The sequence below is a fragment of the Sturnus vulgaris genome, chromosome 21 (assembly GCF_052056855.1).
Source record: "Sturnus vulgaris isolate bStuVul1 chromosome 21, bStuVul1.hap1, whole genome shotgun sequence".
NCBI lineage: Eukaryota > Metazoa > Chordata > Aves > Passeriformes > Sturnidae > Sturnus > Sturnus vulgaris.
Window position 1 is genome coordinate 3,739,275 of NC_142263.1, and position 15,203 is coordinate 3,754,477.

Genomic DNA, 15,203 nt, shown 5'->3' on the forward strand with positions numbered 1-15,203 from the left:
TCCCCTCGAGGCTCCCTGCCCCAACAACCCTGTGGGAGCCCTGCCAGCATGGAGGGAAGCAGGACCACAACATTGCCATGTTAGGAGGCAGCTGTGCTCCCCGGCACAGGCTGCTCGCTTGAGCCCCGGCCAGGGGAGCAGATGTGGGAACTGGCTGTGCCCGGTTCTCAGGATGGAAATGGATTTTTCCCTTCTCCATCCCCCAGCATCAATCACTTTTTCTGTTTGGTTTTAGCCAAACCAGAAGAACAAAAAAAACCCTTCATGATGCAAGTAACATGAGCTGTGAGCCCCAGTCCCAAGCTCTGGCCAGGCTCTGTGTTCTGCTCTGCTTGCCCTTCCACAGCCCTGTACCTTCCATGGGTTTTGGGCCCCCAGAGAGCCCCATTTGAGCTCTCTGAGTCCCCAGGTTTGGATGCACCTCATCTGGGCCAAGACAAAGCCTGTCAAACCACACACTGCTGCACTCATCCTGGGAGAGGTGACATGAGGTGTCACCCGCAGTTCTGGGACATTTCCAGAGTGACTATCCTTGGTTCTTGGCCACCCGCTGCTGACAGGTGACAGGGATTGTTGCACCTTGTTTTGCAAGGGCTACTGCTGGACTGGAGGAGCTGTTTTCCTGCTAAGGGGGACACTGCAGAACTCCCAACTGATTCCTGTCCTGTGCTGAGGCCAGCTGCTCCCTGCAGAGCTCATCCAACCAGCTGCACACCGGCTGCAGCAGCCAAGTGTTCCATGTTTCCAGAGGCCATGTTCTCCCTGCAGAGCTGACCTGGATCACTGGCCAGGCACAGCACAGGCCCTACTGGCACCACAGTCGGTGGTCCTGGGACACCAGGGGCTGCTCTGGAGGGGCAGGATGGCTCCAGGATCCCCCCAGTATCTTACAGGGCCCAAGGAGAGAAGATGTGGAAAGCCAACACCGATATCAGAGAAGGGTCTGAACAAGCTGCAGCCTGGGTAATATGCCAGAGCCGAGAGATGCGGCAGGTGGGACACACCTGGACCTCTACCCTCTTGGAAGGGCTGGGAAAGGACCACTCTATGCCTGCCCCAAGCTGCTGTTGCTGGCCCTGGCTGCTGCCCTGCTCTGCACTAGCACAGCACCATCTGCCTCCAGTCTGGGATCAGCCGGCAGCTGCGCAGGCACCACAGGAATCAAACGGCAGCTCTAACTCTATTCATGTCCCATCCCCACAACAAAGCAGTGAGACAGATCCATCCTGCCCCTCCCACCCATCCCAGGCAGCCCCCGAGCCATTACCTTTTCAAGTGCTCCAGCAGGAAGAGGAAGGTGATGAGGTTGGGGTCAGGCAGCGAGCGGAGAAGGTGCATCATGCAGTTCTCCTTGGCAGCAGGATCTGAGAGGGCTGGAGGCAAAGAGACAGAGGGCTCAGGACAGGGTCTGGTGCAGCAGCAGCACCCACCACAACCAGATACGTCCCAGCAGCCAGTGTGTGAGCACTGGAGAGCAGCACCACGAGCCCTGAACTGGCCTGGAGCCAGCAAAAACAGCCAGGACCTAGTGGGCCTTGGGGGTCTCCCATCCCAGAGCGAACAATGCCAAACAGAGCCACGTTTGTGCATCAACCCCTTCCCATCCCCGAGCCCTTACCGATCCCCTCCATGAAGGCGGGGTAGAGTCTGTCAGTGAGGAGGGGCTCGGGCAGTTCACGGAAGTACAGCTTCAGCGTGCCAGCGATGGCATTGATGTCCATGTCACTCAGCATCACCAGGATGTCCTTGTTATCTGTCCAGAGAGAACCCACGTGTGAGGCCTCCTGCCCTCCTTCCCCTCTGGGTCTCCACCCTCTGTGTCACTCCAGCTATGCAGACAGGCTGCCAGCTGGAGGGCAGGGACAGCACTGCTGGGTTCACAGCCCCATTAGCCAGGCTGAGGCTGGGAAAAGCCGAGTGATTCCCGCCTGGCTGGGCAACAGGACACAGAACGATTTCCAAATCCATTTGCAACGTTTCCCTGACTCAGTGTCTCCCAGGAGCCAGCCAGGAGTGGTGGCAGCTCAGAGGCACAAACAGGGCTGGGATCTCTGGGTGTTTTTGTCCCTCCTCACCCCCAGCCCCTTTCTGTGCAGAGTGCCATATCTGGCACGCATGCAGTGCAATAACCAAACCCTGGGCTTGCAGAGGGCTGGGGGGGGGTGTCAGTGCCTGTGAACCCTCCCACTGGAACACCAAGCTTCCCCAGGACACTCACTGGCATCAAAGACAGCTTTCAACGCCTGAATGTCAGTGGCAACTCCAGAGATCCTGTAGATGCCGACCTCTTCAATGCCCCTCTTCTCCACCTCCTCGATGCACTGGCGCACGATGTAAGGCACCTTGGAGCGCTCACGCCTGGCTCGGGAGGCACAGCAGTCAGCAAACATTCCCAGGGGAACCCAGGGCAGCCAGCCCAGCCCTGCAAACCCTGCGCCAGGGGCAGGGTGGGCATGCAGGAGGGAAGGATGGGAATGGCACAGAGAACAGGAAAGTCCCCAGCAGAGAGCAAAGGCCAAGCGGCCCAGTGTTGGTGGGAGCGAGGGGACACAGTGCAACCCCCCACCCCAGGGACCAGAGCACATCAGCCCCCACAGCCCTGCATTTACTTTGTCACGACACTGATTTTGACCCCGAAGACACCAGTCTGCTTTTTGGACGGGGTCCTCTTCAGGCTCATGTCCCTGCTTGTGAATTTCATGGAGAACTCCACCTTGATCTGTGGGAGACAGGGGGTGAGTCCTGGCTGGCCTGAAGGCAAGAAGGGGCTGCATTCCCAGTGAAGGGCTGTGGGACCCCCAGCCCCACTTACCCCATTCATCTCAATCACATCCATGTGCCAGTTTTTTGTCTGCACGGCCTGTGGGTCCAGCTGTGGGGAGAGATGGTCTGTGAGTTCTGTGGGGACACAGCCTTGTGCCAGCCCTGCTGTCATCCCAACCTGGTGGCCCCCAAAGCCCCTGATGGTGTAGGGCATGGGACATGCTTTTCCTGGACAACGTGCTGCTCATGACCAGAGGATGGAGAGGTTTCCCCTTAGGGTCTGGGGTCCCTCTGGCTGTGCCCTGAAGCCACGTGGGCTCATCCCCCCTGTCCTGCCCTCTCCCCAGAGCCCCTGCAAGGCAGTGTTTTAACCCACACCCAAGAAGCAAGAAACTTCCAAGAAATTAGGACTATTTCTGGCGGCAGATTGATGAAACAGAACTAGGGCAGCGTTTTCCATGCAGAAAAACAACATCTCCCCATAGCCAAGGCTATTTATAACCCCTGGGAATGACAGGCTCTGCTATTTCTGGCTCTGGGGCTAGCGGGGGACTCGGTGACACTGCCCCAGCACTCGGGTGCAGTGAGAGTTGCTGGCATTCCCAAGGCCCTGGCACGTGCCGTGCTGAGTTCCGGGCCCCAGGGCTGGGCAGAGCTGGGTGCAATTGCCTTTTGGGGCTTTTTGGTCCCCAGCTGGTGGTATTGATCCAGCCCCATCGATCCCTGTAATGCATGGGGTGGGCAGCCCAGCACTAATGTCGCCTTGGGGAAGGGGATGGGATATGGGAACTGGTGGGGGCTCTCAGGGCTGGCGACACAGCAGCTGCCAGGCCACACTTGCTCCAGGCACTTGGGGTCACTCTGCAAGGACACAGGAGCTTCCTGCAGCTGCCGGGTCAGGAGATGCTCTGGGCAAGTGTAAAGATGTCCAGAGCTGCTGCTCCACCACGGAGCTGCAGTTCCCCGGCCCATAACACTGCATGTCATGATGAGGGGGCACTGTGGGGTCCCTCATGTTCCTTCTAGCACACCGAGACCCTACAGTCCCAAGGACAGGCTCGAGCTTTCCTGGCTCTTGGCACAGACCCAGCACAGTGGCACTGCCACATGCCCAGCCCTGTGTCAGTGAACCCAAGCAGCTTCTCAGCCATGGGAAAACTGTGGTTTCCAGCAAGGCAGAAATGCTGCTGTCTCCAGCATGGCCCAGGAATGATTCCTCACATGGAGCCCTCCCTGGTGCCCTAGCTCAGCACATGGAAGAGCCCAGCGAGTGCCACGCTGCTTCCTTCCTCTGTGCCAGCCCTGAGGCTACTGGAGAGCAGGAGGAGGAGAAGGAAGGCTGCAGCTGCCCTGGGCTCCCATGGGACCCTGCAGCAGGTCTGGACACTGAGATCACGAGACTGCAGCCAGACCACAGCCAAGCCCAGTCCTGCTGCTCCAGCTCCTCTGTGCTCCCCCCAGCGCTGCATCTCCTGTGGTGCTGCCATGCAGCCACCACGGCTGCTGCCACTGACCCAGAGACTTTCATCCTTCTCCCCATGCATCCCTGTCCCACTCATGACAGTGAAGCCCCTTCATCCCCCAGCCAGGTCAGGAGCCTCCCTGCTCTGCAATATGATTTTAACTGTAGCCACCATACATGCTTTCCCCTTCCCCAACCCTCGGGTCCCGTTGGTTCTGATGGCCCTGGCAGCTCACATCTGGAAAGGCTTTAGCAGAGCTCTGAAGAAAGCTTTAATAAAAGCCAGGTTGGCTGCTGCCAGTGCTGCAGACCCTACCATGAGCACGTCACTTTCCTGCAGCCCCTTCCCCCTGCATGGGCAGAATCATCCCACAATAGTCAGTAGGGCCCAAATTTGGGCTAGTTCTGCTGGCACCATGGGCCTGAGCCCCCTTGCATCTGGGCAGGTCCCTGTGCACCACTGGGGCAGTGCCTGTGGTTCTCTGACCCTCCTGGCCAGCACCCCGTGCAGCAGCACACGACGCTGCCACTCCCCAGTTGAAGCAAAGCCGCGTCCAACGCTTCGTCTCCAGGCGTGGGAGGATGGACAGGAGCATCCACCCACAGAGCCACAGACAACTCCTGCCCACACAGCACTGCCAAACACCCTGTCCCAGCTCCCACCACCATCTCCTTCTCCTCTGAAGGGATCTGCCTTGCTCCAGCAGGATGCAGGGACATCTCAGGTCAATGGGGAACTCCTGGGCTAGGAGCCCTGGGGGACAGCCTCCGAGCCAGCATTGTGCAGGATGAGATGTCAGCTCCTCTTTGGAATATCAGATGGCTTCAAACACCACCCTGTGCCTGGGGAAACATCTCAGCCAGGTCATCAGCATGTCTCCAGGCTGCTCCCTTCCTGCATCTCAGGGACTCTCAGCCATGGTGGTGGTGGTATCCATTCCCAGGTCAGCATTCACTGTGGTGCTGCGCTCATCCACGGCGAGGTGAAACACCCTCTGTTGCCACAGGGATGTGCCATCATCCTGGTTTCCCAAATTATCCAAAGCTGTTTGCTTGTAGGGCAAGGCCCCGGGTTGTGGAGGAGCAGGGAATGAACATCCTGGCAGTCCTGCAGCACTTTGTGTGCTCTGGAGAGGTCCTACTGGCGCTGACCCTCCTCTCCTACTCCTTGTCTTGTCCATGGCACAACTCCAGACTTGAGGTGATGAGGCCACATCCTGGAATTTTGTCCTCAAGATACATCCAGCTCATGGCACTGTGACAGACCCAGGTAGGGTTGGGTGCCCAGAGCTCCAAAATGAGGAGCTGGTAGGGCTCCAAATCCTCATGGTGGCTCCCCAGGCCCCCACACACATACTGTGGTGGAGCAGAGTCTGTCAGGCTGGGCATGTCCCTTCCTCACATCTCAGGCCCATGAGGTCACCCAACCGTCAGCCTTGGGTGAAGCAATTGGGAGCAAACTGGTGACTCAGTCTGCGAGGTCATCTCTGCCAGGGCCCTGGGGAATGGGATCCCAGAGGAACTGCTACAGCCAGTGCTGCTTCCCATCAGCGTGGCACCCCCAGATTCCCCAGCCTGGCCTCCCAGGGCTGCCCTGGCAAACACCCTGATCCCAGATCCCTCACCAGACCTCCATGGCAGCAGCTCCAGACAATCCCTGAGCCCCCTGGTGCCATGGGGCAGAGCAGCCCCCACACCAACAAACGCTGCCAGTGGCAAAGCACAGCCCCCCAAAAAAGCAGTAAAAAAGCAGTAAAATAGCAGTAATTCACAGCCCTGACTGAGAGTGACCCGAGGAGCAGCAGCAGCACCCACAACCCACCAGGACCCTGCATTGATCTGCCGGGGCCACATCCTGCTCTGCACAGCCCCAGGGCTCCCGGGCAGCAGCCAGCAGGGAAGCCAGCAGCCACAATGGGCACGGGAAACAAAACCCCTTCATGTTTTGACCCAGCAACAGCCGCTGGGCAGCTTCCCCACAGAGCCCTGGCTGCCCCTTAATCCCCTGTGCAGAGCACAGAATCGAGGTTAATGCCACTGCGTCACACGCGGCCCCGCCGCTGCCAAACCGAGCCCCCAAGGGCCAGGCAGCCCCTGCCCATGGCCACAGCTCAGCCCCGAGCCAGCACTCCCTGGGCACGGGGACTCCACCAAGGGAAACCCCCAGAGGCCCCTCGAGGCTTTTGGGACCTCCTGCAAGGGTGCTGTCCCCCTCCTTTGTCACCTCTGTCACACATCCCTGCGCTGTGTCCCCACAAAGACGGCAGCACTGGCTGATGTGGCTGCGACACAGCTGTGAGCTGGGAAAGCCTGGATTGACCCGGGTTGCAAGAGGGGAGATGGAGGCATTGGGTGCTGTGGCACCCCAGGAACCCGGCCCCAGCCAGCCCAGAAGCATCACTGCCTCCTGGGCAAGCTCCAGGGCTGGGCAGGGGCTTCCCTGCCCTGCCTCTGCAGGAACCCCCGGTGCAAACAGCTCAGCCTCCCGGAGCCTGCCAGCACTCACAGGGAGAGAGGAGGAAAACAAACACCTCACAGGCTGCCAACTGCATCCAAGAGCTCCCAAAGCACCCAAACAGCCTCCCTGCTCCGTGCACAGACCCCGCAGCACTCACTCTCCACACAAACAACACAGCCTCCCGTATCAGTGCCCCACCAAAAAGCCACGGTCACCGCGCACGGCACAGCAGAGCCATCCCAGAGCCCAGCACTGTCCCTGCAGCCACCCCCCGCACCCGGAGCACCTTCTGCCGGAGCAATCTGCTGCGCACCCTGCCCCAGAGCCGGGCGCCCGTGTTCGGGGCTCGCTTCCCCTCGGGCTCCTCCGCGCCGCGCTCGGGCTGCTGCTCGCCCCCAGGGCCGGGGCTGCCCTCCGGCTGCACCAACACCTCCGTCATCGCGACGACCGCTTCGGCTCCGGGCAGGCGACACGAGGGTGGCCGGGAGCGTGCCCGCGGCTGGGCTAGCACAGCACCCGCATCCCTTCTGCCGGCGGGGAGAGCTCAGCGGGGGCCGGCCAGGGGAGCCCTGCTGGGGCGGCGAGGCGGCGAGCGGCCAGGGCTCATCTTCAGGGTGTGAGCCAGGCTGGCGAGGCGGCGAGGCAGCCCCGAAAACCTCCCTCCCCCTGCGAGGAAGTGACTCAAAGGCAGCCCCCCCCGGCGGCCCCCACGCGTTTAACTCTCGCCCTGCCGCCCGCCGCCGCTCGGGAGCGCTGGAGGGGCTGCGGGCTCCCCGCCGCCGTTATCCGCCGTTATCCGCTGTTATCCCTGTGCCGTTATCCTTCTCCCGTTATCCCTGTGCCGTTTTCCGCCCCGCAGCGCCAGCGGCAGCCGCTGCCCCCGAGGCACCGCCGCTGGCGGCTGCAGCATTCCCGGCTCCCCGCAGGAACCAGGCTGGCTCTACTGCTCTCGGCAAGGGGCATGAGCAGGAGGCTTTTGGGGGCTGCTGTCACGCCTAGGGACAGCTGGGTAGCCCCATGTTCCCTCTATGGACCCTGGCCCTTGTCAGCCCCACTGCCAAGGGGTGATGGGGGCAAGGAAGCCCTGGAAGACTCCCTGCCTGCTGCTTCTGACAGGTGAGGTGCAGGTTTGGGGGGACTTGATTTCCCCCTAGTCCATCCCTCAGCAGCCCCTGGAGTCCACACGGGTCACTGTGGCTCCGTGCAGGTCTGGGGTGCCCCACAAGAGCCTCTGCCAGCCCAGGGAAGGGGGCAGACAGACAGGCAGCTAGGGTATACAGCTGAGGGTACAGCAGGCACCGTGCCCACGGCAACACAGGCTCTACTTCAACAGCCACATCCCCCCGTGCATCAAATGGGCTGAGAAAGGGGGTCCCGAGACCCCCTTCATGCACCCACTGCCTGTCTCCTCCAGGGCATGGGGACCACATCCAGCCTCTGTCCTCTACAGCATGGGCACAAGCACTCACAGCCTGCTTTGCCCCTCATCTGTCTGCCAAGCTGGCACAGCACCACACACCCCTGCCAGCACCCAGCAGACACAGCCCAGCTGCTGGGAGCAACTGGGACAGCTCAGAACAGGGCTGAGCCCTGCACTGCAGGGGACATGAGACCCTCATGGGAACACAAGCCAAAAAGAGCAGCCTTACCCTGATGACAGCATATTCCAGCCTTAGAAAATAGGGTTAATAACAAGAAAATAGGGTTAATGCTAACCAGGAGTCACACCTGGTGACCCCAGTCACGCCAGTGCTGCTATGTGGAACCAGCAGCAGCTCATAATGAGCCCAGGGGCCAGCTGGGGTGAGGAACATCAGGGCAGCATCTCTGCCTGAGAATCTCAGGGAGAAGGCAAGGGGGCAGCTCTGGGGCTTGACTACAGCCCACAGCCCCAGAAGCAGCATTGCCCATCCTGCTCACTGCTGTCCTGCCCTGTCACCCAGCCCACCCCTGGGGCAGAGGCCAAGCTGTGGCTCAGGGTGACAGCAGGACAGCCCCAACCCTGACACTCTTCCATCCATCCAGATCCTCCTTGGGATAAGCAGCCCCAGGGCTTTCTCTCTTTCCCTTTCTTCCCCCACAAGTTTTGCACAGCGGTACGAGCTGTGCTGTCCCTGTCCCGACCCCCGCATCTCCCAGCATGACTCATGTTTGTTGATCCAGGCTATTTCCGAGAGCGCAGCTGGACTGATCCCCGCGGGACACCGAGCCCCTTCCCTGCCCTGGCCTTCCCACTTGGCCCAGTGCCACCCCCACACCACTGTTTCCTGGGGGAGAGGGCAACAGATGGGTGATTCCAGGTATGAACAAACCACTGGTGAAGTTGAGCCCCCACTTCCCACCCTGTGCCCCCTCCAATGCTGTTTCCCCACAGCATCCCCTTTCCCAGCAGCATTTCCACGCTGCTCTCTGCTCCCCTGGGACCTGCCCTCAGTTGCTTTCCCACGGAGCAGGCAGCCATGAGGGGCCCTTTGAAGTGGCCCTGGGTCGAAGGCTGTGTCCCAGGCGTGACCCTGTCCCCAGCACAGCCAGGCAGGGGTGCCCACAGGAAAACACAGGGACACCCCCAGCCTGAACTGCCCTGGGCTTCCCTGCAGCCTGGCCAAGGTGGCTGCAGGGGGAATGAGAGGTCTGGGGGTTGCCTGCTCCCCACTCCATCCATCCTCCTGGTCTTGCTCACCTGGGAGCATCTCAGGGCAGCCCAGGCCGCCATCCTCCCTGCCTGGCAAGCACCAATCAGAGGCGGCTCAGCCGTTGCCCTGGAAACCCCCGTTGCCATAACAGCAGCTGATGGAGGCACAGGGAAGGCAGATGGTGGCAGAGGGGGACACAGGAGGGACGAGGGGCTGCACACACAGAGCCCTCCCTAGGGCAGCTGCCAACCCCTCCCTGCAGCCCCCTGGGGCCACGGCACGGAGAGCAGCAGAACAGAAACACTTCCAGTCCAGAAGGGGCTGGATGCACCTCTGTGGGGAATATCTGGCTTTTCCACCTTCACAAAGGCCTCTCTCACTTTATCCCACCTTCTCCTGCAGCCACTGTGTCACAGGACCATCACCCCCCATGCCTGATGCCCACTCACCTCACTGCCTTCCAACCCCACATTTGCTGTACCCTGCTCCCAAAAGCAGAGCTGCCAACCCCAGGCATCACTCCAGGACAACCTTCCCAGGCCGGGTGCCAGGCCCAAAGGAGTTCTCTTTCAGGTGAGAGGATGCCCACAAGCCCCAGTGCATACCTGGATCTGCCCCTTGCCCATGATCTTGTCCACGATTTCGTTGTTGTCCTTGTTGAGTTTGGTCTTGTCATAGCACTTCTCGTAGCAGAGGATGCGCAGGGACTGGGAGCCCTCCAGCTCGATCTCAAACTCCTGGGGTGTGGAGAGAGGGTGGCTCAACCCCAGCACCCCAGAGCAGCTCCAAAACTGGGGTTGAAGGGAAATGGGAGCACAGCCCCCTCCCTGCATCCCATCCTCCCTCACCTCATTCCACTGTGGCTCCGTGGTGTCCCGGAACACCCTGGTCTTGGCTTTGCTGACAAAGTAGCCAAAGGAGTCCACCTCCAGCGTGCAGTAGAGGTCTGGGGGAGCAGACATTGCTCAGCACCCCAGGAACACCCTCACCATCTCCCAGGGAACCACTGTGGGCAGAGCAGGGCCACATGCTGGACCCCAACTCTTCCGAGCCCACTGGCCCCTCCAAGCAGGGTGGGCACCCACACTTACTGGCTGACTGCTTGAAGCCCTTGGCAGAGTGGACAATGACGTGCAGGAACCCATAAAGCCCTGGGGACTCATCATCTGTGGCAGGAGAACAGAGGCTGTGTCAGGGCCTGGGTTGACCATCCCCAAGGCAGCCTTTGCCACAGCAAGCACAGTGCCTGCAGTTTCACCCAAATGCCCCCCAAGTCCCTGAAAGGACATCCCTAAGTTCTGTATCCCGCACTGACAGACATCCCAAGCTCTCCTGCTGCTGGACAGCCCTGGAGGAGGTTCCCAGTGGGGCTGGCTGGGTCTCACCCTGGGCACACTGGTCCTGCCCAGCCCATGGCGGGGGCTGGAGAGAGTCTGAAAGCAGCCCCGTGCTGCAGCCGGGATTGCACTGCCTGCGAGCCCGACGCTGCTCCAGCAGTGCCACCTGGTGGGAAGCTGTCCCCTGCACAGCAGAGTCCTGGCTCCAGCTCAGGGACCCCACAGCTCCCGGCCGGCACCATCCCGAGCAAAGGAGGAGCGAGCGGTCACTCACCGTCCTTGTTGCTGGTGACTGGGATGTTGTGGACAGTGCGTAGCTTGAAGCAGGATCCTGTGAGCACCTGCAGCTCCACTGAGCTCAGGACAAAGGCCTGGAGGTCTGAGAGAGGACAGAAGCTTCAGAGGGACACAGCCAGTGCTGGTCATAGGGATTGAAGAGCACCAGGCTGAGATCCTAGAGAATTTCCCTGTGGCTTCTAGAGGGACCAGGAGCCCCAAGAGGGCCTCGGCAGCCCCAGACTTACCCTTTTTCTGCAGTCTCTGGATGGCCTCCCTCCACTCAGACCGCTCGTAGTCGGAAGAGAGCAGGAAGAGGTAGCTCTGTAAGAGACAGGGAGATGTGGCAGGCTGTGTGCAGGCAGGGCTGAGCCCAGCCCCAGCCCCAGCCCACCCTCCTCACCTTCCCGTTGCGGTTGTGGATGCGGAAGGGAATGGCAGGGGAGTTGAGGAGCAGCCAGAATTCGTTCTCAAACATCTTCTTCTTGAGGCGCTCAATGGCGCGGCTCTGCCCCTTGTTGGCTTTCTGCAGAGGGGAGCAGAGAGGACCTTCCAGAGGTGCCCTTGTCCCCCGAGTCCCACCCCTGATCCAAAGCAAGGCACCCACCCCAAGAGCAAATCCCACACCCTTCTCTCACCTCTTTCTGCATCTCGCTTTTGATGGATGAGATCTTCATCTTCATGTCCTCCAGCTCGTGGTCGGGGATGACGTGGACCTGCGGGCAGTGCTCCGACTCCTCCGGCGAGGGGAACACCAGGTCGGCCAGGGGCACGTACCACTTGCAGTCGTACTGCTGGTGCTTCCTGCAGCCAGGGCACGGGTGCTGACTGATGCCTGACGCCCTCCTTAGCATGTCCCCCCCTCCACTGAAGGGCAGGGGGGTTGTGACACCTTTCCCCCCATGCCCAGCGCCCTCCTTACCCCACTGCTGTCTTCTTGAGCTTGGCACAGAGCAGCACGTCAGTGAAGAGGAAGACGTGCCGCAGCTTCCGTGAGCCCTCCGACAATTCCACCAGGAAGCCATCCTTGACAAGCTGCCGGGTCTGTGGGGCAGAGGGGCTGCCATGAGAGCAGGCAGGGCGCAAAGGCCAACAATCCTGTGCCTCAGCCACCAGGAGCATGGGAAGGTCCATGTTCTCTCTGCTTAATAAGGCACCAGCAAGCAGCAAGGACCAGGTAGAACCCTAATTTTGTACCTAGAACTGTATCTGGAGGAAGCCCCCAACTCCTTCCCAAGCACTAAGGATCTCTTCAGGGCAGAGACACCAGCCAGGGGCCGGCAGAGGCCTCAGCCCTCACCCTGTGTCCAGACACTGCCCACCCCACAGGCTCACCTCGCCCTTAGGGGTGGTGACTGCTGTCCTCCGGGGGTCAATGTCCTCATTGATGCTGGAGAGGAAGTTCTGGGAGATGCGGAGGGCGTCCTGGAGCAGCGGGTAGTCAGGGTGGTCAGCTGGGGTGTGCTTGAGGAGGTCCTGGAAGGAGACAGTCACAGGTTAGCAGCTTGAAAGCACTCAACCTGGAGACCCCTCATCAGCACTCCCCACAGCTGCAGATCCCCAGGAGCAGCAGAGACAGAGCCCACCACCATCCCCGTGGGACTGGATCACACTCACATGCAGGACGAGGGTGCTCCGCGTCACCCGGTCGATGGGTTTGTACAGCAGAGCTGAGGGGAGAGAGAAAGTGTCAGCAGCCACCAGGGCTGGAGCCTTGGCCCCAGTCCCGCCTGTCACAGAGAGCACACGGCAAGAAGGGGAGCCAGATGCCCAGAGAGCCCCTGTGGTCTGCACCACAAGCATCTGGGATGTGTCCTGCACAGAGGCAGCACAGCTGGACAGTCACAGCAGTGCCAGGAGCACTGGGGAGCCATTGCTGCCACAGCCCCGTGTCCTGCTGTGCTGGGGGCACGAGGAACCACAGCTAGGCTGGTCTGCATTCCTGGGTGGTGAAATGGATGTCCCACCCTGCCTGTGGCAGCACAGGACAGGGACAGCCCCCAGGAGGGCAGGGCCTCTTGCTGTGTGGTGGCTGTGGAGCGGAAGAGCAGCTCATCGCTCTCCGCAGCTTTTTCAGTTTCCCTTTTAGCTCAGCAGTGGGTCCTGTCCCTCACCGGGCTCTGCCACTCCATGGGACACCCTGTACTCGCCTCTCTGCACCACCCTAGCCAGTCCTGGGTGCAAAGGGGGGGCTGCTCCAGCATCAGCAAAACCCCCACCCACAGAGAACACCGGGTGCAAGGCTTCAGCCCAGCACCACTGCCCACCCAGGGCAGGGGGAAGAGCTGCCTCACACACGGGGTACAGACACCCTCCTTCTCCTGCCACACACCCTCCCAGCTCCAGAGGCTCTTCAGAGGCACATTTCAGTGGAAGAAGCCAGACCCTTCTCCTCCTCCCCACCTCTTTGGGCAGGCAAAGGCACAGAGCCCACTCACAGTGCTGTCATTCATGGAGCCACATTCATGTCTCCCCAGGCTGATGCCTCTGGGTTTTCCCTTCACTTTGGAGCACTTCCCCAAACTGCCAAGGCTGAGAGCAACCAGGCTTTGGGCTGTGAGAGAGGAGGGAAAGGCGCCACCTGCTCACCCTGGGCTGAGCCGTGGCGAGTTCCCCTCCCCTTTATCCCAGAGGGTGCTGCCTCATGGCAGCCAGTCCTGAGACAGGGTGGGCAGGGGGTCTCTGCTTAGGAGGCGACAATGCCAGGCTGAACCCTAACCAGAGGCTGCACCCCCACAACTCCATGCCAGAGGGTAAAACAAGAGCCCTGCTCTCTGCGACAGCCAGCAAGAACCCTGCTCTGGGATAAAGGTGACAGGCAGGGTGTCCCCCCGTTCCACCATCCCAGACCCACAGGAAGGATGGTCCCTGCTGCTGCCATCACTACAGGCAGCACAGGGGGAGCCCCAGGAGGGGTTGTCCCAGCACGACAAGGAGCAATGGACCCCTTGTGCATACAATCCCACTAGCCTGAGACCCACGGGCAGGAGCAGGCAGGGATGCCCGGTGCCTCTCCTCCCAGTCATGGACACACGAACATTCCAACCCCACGATGCTGGAGCAAATAGGACCCCTCCCCATCACCATCCACACGGCACAGCCCGGGCAGCTCCCCAGCCCAGGATCCCCCTGCCCACCCCAGCTCCTTCTGTCCCATCACTGGCACCAGCCCCTGCCCGGCGGGGACAGCGAGCGCGTGGCTGCGTGTGCCGGAGCCAAGATGATTCAATCGAGCCTGGAACAAAGACGCTCCCAACTTCAGCCTGCAGAGCACGACGCAGCCTCCATCCACCCCCCGGCACAGACCCCGAGACATCACTCCCTACCGGCACCCCAAATCGGAGCCGCCCCCCTCGCCTCACCATAGGTGCAGTTACAGCACAGCCGGACAATGACGAGGATTTCCATGGCAGCCCCTTCTCCACGCAGCCATCGCTGCCACCCCGCAGCAGCTCAGCCCGGCTGCGGCACAGCCCCGGCACGGCTCCGGCACGGTCCCGGCACGGCTCCGGCCCCTCCACACGGCTCCGGCACAGCCGCGGGCGGGGAGGAGCGCTGGCCAGGGGGTGGGGGGCTGCCGCACGCCCTCAGCATCCTAAAGAGCCGCGACTCCCCCTTCCCCTCCCCGCCTGCTCCAGCCACACAAAGGGCTCGGTAATTCACCCGCGCACACAAAAGGCTTTGCCCCCTCCCCACGCCTGCCGTACCCTCCATGGTGACGGACGTGTGGCTCTCCTTCGAGTCCTTGGGGCCCTTCACCTTCAGCTCCTAGGGAGGGAAAGGCCCATCAGCACAGCCCGTGGGGCTGGGGAGGGGAGGAAGGTCATGGCTCAAGGTCATGGGGTTCCCCCACCCTTCCTGCACCCTGATATCTCCTCCTGGCTCCAGCCTGGCCGTGCTGCAGGCCACACATGGGTGCTGGGTGAAGGAGTGAGGGTTCCTGCCTGGCTGGGAGCAGCTCTGGCTGTGCCCAGCAGCTGGGACATGGTGGTGATGCCACCGAGCTAAACAGGACAAAGGGGTTCAGGCTGCAGCTGTGGAGGTGCCCATTTCTGTAGGGGATCCAGGCATGGAGATGCAGGCAGGAGGAGATGAGCCACAGGTGCCCAGCACCCACTGACACTGGATGGGGAGGTGATAGCTCAGGTGAGCCCAACCTGAGCTTGCACAAGGTGGGGACAACCTCCTGCAATGCCCAAAAGACCACAGCCCTCCAGCACAGCCCCCCCGTGGCCCAGCCCTTGGGGACAGTCTCTGCAAGTCCCCAGGGCAGG

At 61.3% G+C, this 15,203-nt stretch overlaps 1 protein-coding gene across 4 annotated transcripts in view; it reads right to left on the bottom strand.

Annotated features, from left to right (window-relative positions):
* ABR (ABR activator of RhoGEF and GTPase) overlaps window positions 1-15,203 on the bottom strand; it is a 37,771-nt gene that overhangs the window by 2,938 nt on the left and 19,630 nt on the right. For 3 of the 4 annotated variants that reach the window (XM_088177035.1, XM_088177037.1, XM_014876589.2), the window contains 16 exons: window positions 14,637-14,697; window positions 12,547-12,599; window positions 12,265-12,405; window positions 11,852-11,973; window positions 11,568-11,733; window positions 11,333-11,455; window positions 11,178-11,253; window positions 10,928-11,032; window positions 10,408-10,482; window positions 10,165-10,262; window positions 9,922-10,053; window positions 2,813-2,872; window positions 2,610-2,719; window positions 2,219-2,358; window positions 1,619-1,753; window positions 1,268-1,373 (listed from right to left, as the gene is read on the bottom strand). In XM_088177035.1, coding sequence (XP_088033161.1) covers window positions 1,268-1,373; window positions 1,619-1,753; window positions 2,219-2,358; window positions 2,610-2,719; window positions 2,813-2,872; window positions 9,922-10,053; window positions 10,165-10,262; window positions 10,408-10,482; window positions 10,928-11,032; window positions 11,178-11,253; window positions 11,333-11,455; window positions 11,568-11,733; window positions 11,852-11,973; window positions 12,265-12,405; window positions 12,547-12,599; window positions 14,637-14,697 — 1,703 coding nt within the window. Of the gene's footprint in view, window positions 1-1,267; window positions 1,374-1,618; window positions 1,754-2,218; window positions 2,359-2,609; window positions 2,720-2,812; window positions 2,873-6,969; window positions 7,357-9,921; window positions 10,054-10,164; window positions 10,263-10,407; window positions 10,483-10,927; window positions 11,033-11,177; window positions 11,254-11,332; window positions 11,456-11,567; window positions 11,734-11,851; window positions 11,974-12,264; window positions 12,406-12,546; window positions 12,600-14,636; window positions 14,698-15,203 lie in introns of those variants that run through there. The other variant, XM_088177038.1, reaches the window with a different exon arrangement.